The 3678-nt window shown below is 52.3% G+C and overlaps 1 protein-coding gene across 1 annotated transcript in view; it reads left to right on the plus strand.

The window, feature by feature from the left end:
- The first annotated feature begins 1026 nt into the window (after positions 1-1026).
- CPD (carboxypeptidase D) overlaps positions 1027-3678 on the plus strand; it is an 87102-nt gene continuing 84450 nt past the window's right edge. The window contains exon 1 of the mRNA XM_007937561.1: positions 1027-1757. Coding sequence (XP_007935752.1) covers positions 1027-1757 — 731 coding nt within the window. The remainder of the gene's footprint in view (positions 1758-3678) is intronic.

Consider the following 3678-nt stretch of genomic DNA (forward strand, 5'->3'; position numbering starts at 1 on the left):
GGTTTTGTGTTTCTTCAAGCTATGTAACTAAAGCCTACTTTAAAAGACCAATGGAAATGACCTCTTTAGACTTGATGAAACACTGCATTTTCCAGCTTTGAGAGACACTTTGAGAGTTCTGGGATTGTACTCGACAAGCACAAGTTTCCAGAAATGTCACGCCTGCTGCTTTTAAAAAATGTTATTCCAAGGCCACAGTTAAACATGTAACTCGCACAAAAGAGGTGGGCTGGTGAACTCTGAAATAAAATCTGCCTGGGAACGCTGCAGTGAACAAACCTGGGGTAACACCAAAAAAATATGTAAAGGGGGTCTACTGCGTTGCAGATTTCCGCTAAACATAAAGAAGCCACCTTCTTTCAAAAGAGCAACTGAAAAATGGAATGGATTGTCTTGTGACCCCTTGTCCTTTGGCCACTCTAAGTGTCCGATTCTCTTCAACACATGCTCAGGCGCTGGGCTCAAGCTGAGGCACAAGGACTCGAGTGGAAAGGGTGGAAAGCAGTTAGGGCTAAAACGTTCTACGACTCTTCGAACGTACGTTTTTTCGAGTCTTTTGATTCCTTCGAATCATCTGATTCTTTCGATTTTTCGGTTCTAAGCGTTAAAATGCAGCAGGGGAAAGCTGCAACAAAGAACGGAAGGGAACTAGTTCAGAGTACGCAGAGAAAAAAAGGTGAGCACTCACGAGGAGAAGACATAAAGAAGAAATTGAGCGAGTAGAGGAGAAGCGGAGCAAACGCATAAGAGGAAACAGGGAGTAGTGAAAACAGCTAGCATAACCACAGCAAAGGAAGAGAGAGTGAGCAAACCCGTCCGGGACTGGAGAAAGGCACACCCAGAGAGAATCGGCTGCTTTAAGAGCAGCCCCACCCCCTGGCGTGACGCCACAGAAGGCCCATCGGCGATTGGCTGCAGCCTGAGGGCGGGATGGGGTTGCTAGGCGCGGAGAGGATCCGGCTGGTCCCGGCCTCCCGGAGCGCGGAGCCGCGGGAGCGGAGCCGGGATTAGCGGCGCTGCTAGAAGATGGCGAGCGGCTGGGACGTGCGGCCGCCTTGGCGGCTGGGGCGCCTTCCGCTGCTGCTGTACCTGGTGCTGCTGAGGAGCCCGGTCCAGGCGGCGCACATCAAGAAGGCGGAGGCGACGACGACGACGACCAGCGCGGGCGCTCCGGCGGCTGAGAGCCAGTTCGACCACTACTACCACGAAGAGGAGCTGAGCTCGGTGCTGAGGGAGGTAGCGGCGGCGGGGTCCCCGGGCCTCACTCGCCTCTTCAGTATCGGCCGCTCGGTGGAGGGCCGGCCGCTGTGGGTGCTGCGCCTCACGGCCGGCCTCGAGCCGCCGCCCCCTGACGGCGACACGGGGCCCGATGCGGCGGGGCCGCTCCTGCCGGGCCGGCCTCAGGTGAAGCTCGTGGGCAACATGCACGGCGACGAGACCGTATCGCGCCAGGTTCTGGTCTACCTGGCCCGCGAGCTGGTGGCTGGCTACCGCCGCGGAGACCCGCGCCTCGTCCGCTTGCTCAACACCACCGACGTGTACGTGATGCCCAGCCTCAACCCCGATGGCTTTGAGCGCGCCCGCGAGGGCGACTGCGGCCTCAGTGACGGCGACCCGCCGGGGCCCAGCGGCCGCGACAACAGCCGTGGCCGCGACCTTAACCGCAGCTTCCCGGACCAGTTCCGCACCGGCGAGCCCCCGGCCCTGGACGAGGTGCCGGAGGTGCGCGCTCTCATCGACTGGATCCGCAGGAACAAGTGAGTGCCTCCCTGGTGCCCCATCCCATCCATGTGAGCCCCCAGGTACCCGGTGGGCACTCCAACGATGCTTGCTAGCCGAAGGGGAAGGTGGAGAGAGAAAGGAGACGCTCAGTCATAGGAGCAGGGCCCGGGTCGCTTACCTTCCTGCCCGCTAATTGGCAGAGAAGCTCTGCCTGGAAGCTGTCGTTTGTTCAAGGGATGCAGACGCAGCTCTTTGGCTGGAGTGGTGACGCTCTTTCCTGGCATTCTGGTTCCTGTTCTCTTAAGACTATGGAATACGAGCGGTGGAAGAAACATGCTTAAGGATAACCTAGTCAACTCACCCATTCTGTAGATAAGCTGTTATCTTATTACTGCAGGAACTATGCTAAGCCCTTTCCATGGACTGCATTGCCTCACTTTAGGTTAGCCCCAACCGGATGAGATAGACACCATTAGTATCCCTGTTTTGGAGATGGGGAATCGTGGGGCAGATTGGCTAACGCAGTGACATAGTAAGCAGCGTAACTGGGACTTGGACTCGGGTAGGCAGATTTCTAGTCAGTGATTTTGACAGCCGCTGGGGAGACTGTACCTAGAAATGTTAATTGACACCCCCAAGGTCTTCCTTTTGGACATTTGAAGAAACAGATTCTACTCCTGTCTTCACCTCTGATTCAGCTAGGGAACATTTGGATATGGCTGGAGAACTTGCACAGATCTGGAATCTTCATTTGTGAGCCTTGATTTTAGACTCTGGGAAAGGTTTCTGATGCCATTTGTGTACCTTAATAAGTGGGCCAGGGCTGAGTGACTCATTGTCACACTGAATACCTAACTTAAATGTTTTTAAAGCACTTTGTGGGGTTTCATATATTAAAGGGTAGAAGCTTGAGGACCTCAAGAAATTGGTGTATACCTAGAGAATATTATAAAGAACGTGTGAGGTGTGTTTATATACTTAGTTATATTATACAGGGGAACTCTGGTGGCGTAGTGTAGTGCCTATGGCGTTTGACTGCTAACCAGAAGGCTGGCAGTTCAAACTGATCAGCCACTCCTCAGAAGGAAGGTTGGGCAATCTACTTCTGTAGTGATACTGCCTCGGAAACCCAAGGAGGGGTTGCTGCGAGTCAGATCTGACTCGACGGCAGTGAGTTTTTATACTTCACAGGAATTATTCCCACTAACAAAAAGTGTGTGGGTCACATGAATATGGACCATCTCTGTGGAAGAGGTAAAACTAGAACTGAGTCTTGAGAGATAGGTAGGATTTTCAGCAGAATGGGGGAGAAGAGGAATAAAAGAAGCAGGAGCTTACCCCTGATGGGATAGTGTCTGAGGTGAGTATTCACCTCTTCCCTTTTTTCCAAGCATCAGCTCTGTGAGCATATCTCCATTAAAACCAAAAAACCCAAACTCACTGCAGTCGAGTCGGATTCGACTCATAGAGAGACCCCTCCTTGGGTTTCTGAGGCGGTATCACTACGGAAATAGATTGCCCAACCTTCCTTGCAGGAAGTGGCTGGTGAGTTTGAACCTCCATCCTTCTGGTTAGCAGTCAAATGCCTTAGGCACTACGCCACCAGAGCCCCCATAACCCCATTTGGCATCTCTTTATAAGGCTTGTGAAGCAATAGGTAGTCTGCCCATCTTGATTTGAGGATTTCTGAGTGACAGATAAGATAAAGGTAGTAATGAGCAAAGAAATTTCTGTATGGGACTTCAAATCATTTCTTCTTTGCAATATCAGTCCTATATAACCCACTGCCATTAAGTCGATTCTGACTCATAGCAACCTTCATTGAGTTTCCAAGACTGTAAATTTTTAGGGAAGTAGAGCTCTGGTAGCATAGTGGCTAAAGCACTTGACTGCTAACCAGAAGGCTGGAGGTTCAAACCCACCAGCCACTCCTCGGAAGGAAGGTTGGGCAATCCT

Source organism: Orycteropus afer, unplaced genomic scaffold (assembly GCF_000298275.1).
Source record: "Orycteropus afer afer isolate SDZICR_OR568_19922 unplaced genomic scaffold, OryAfe1.0 scaffold00042, whole genome shotgun sequence".
NCBI lineage: Eukaryota > Metazoa > Chordata > Mammalia > Tubulidentata > Orycteropodidae > Orycteropus > Orycteropus afer.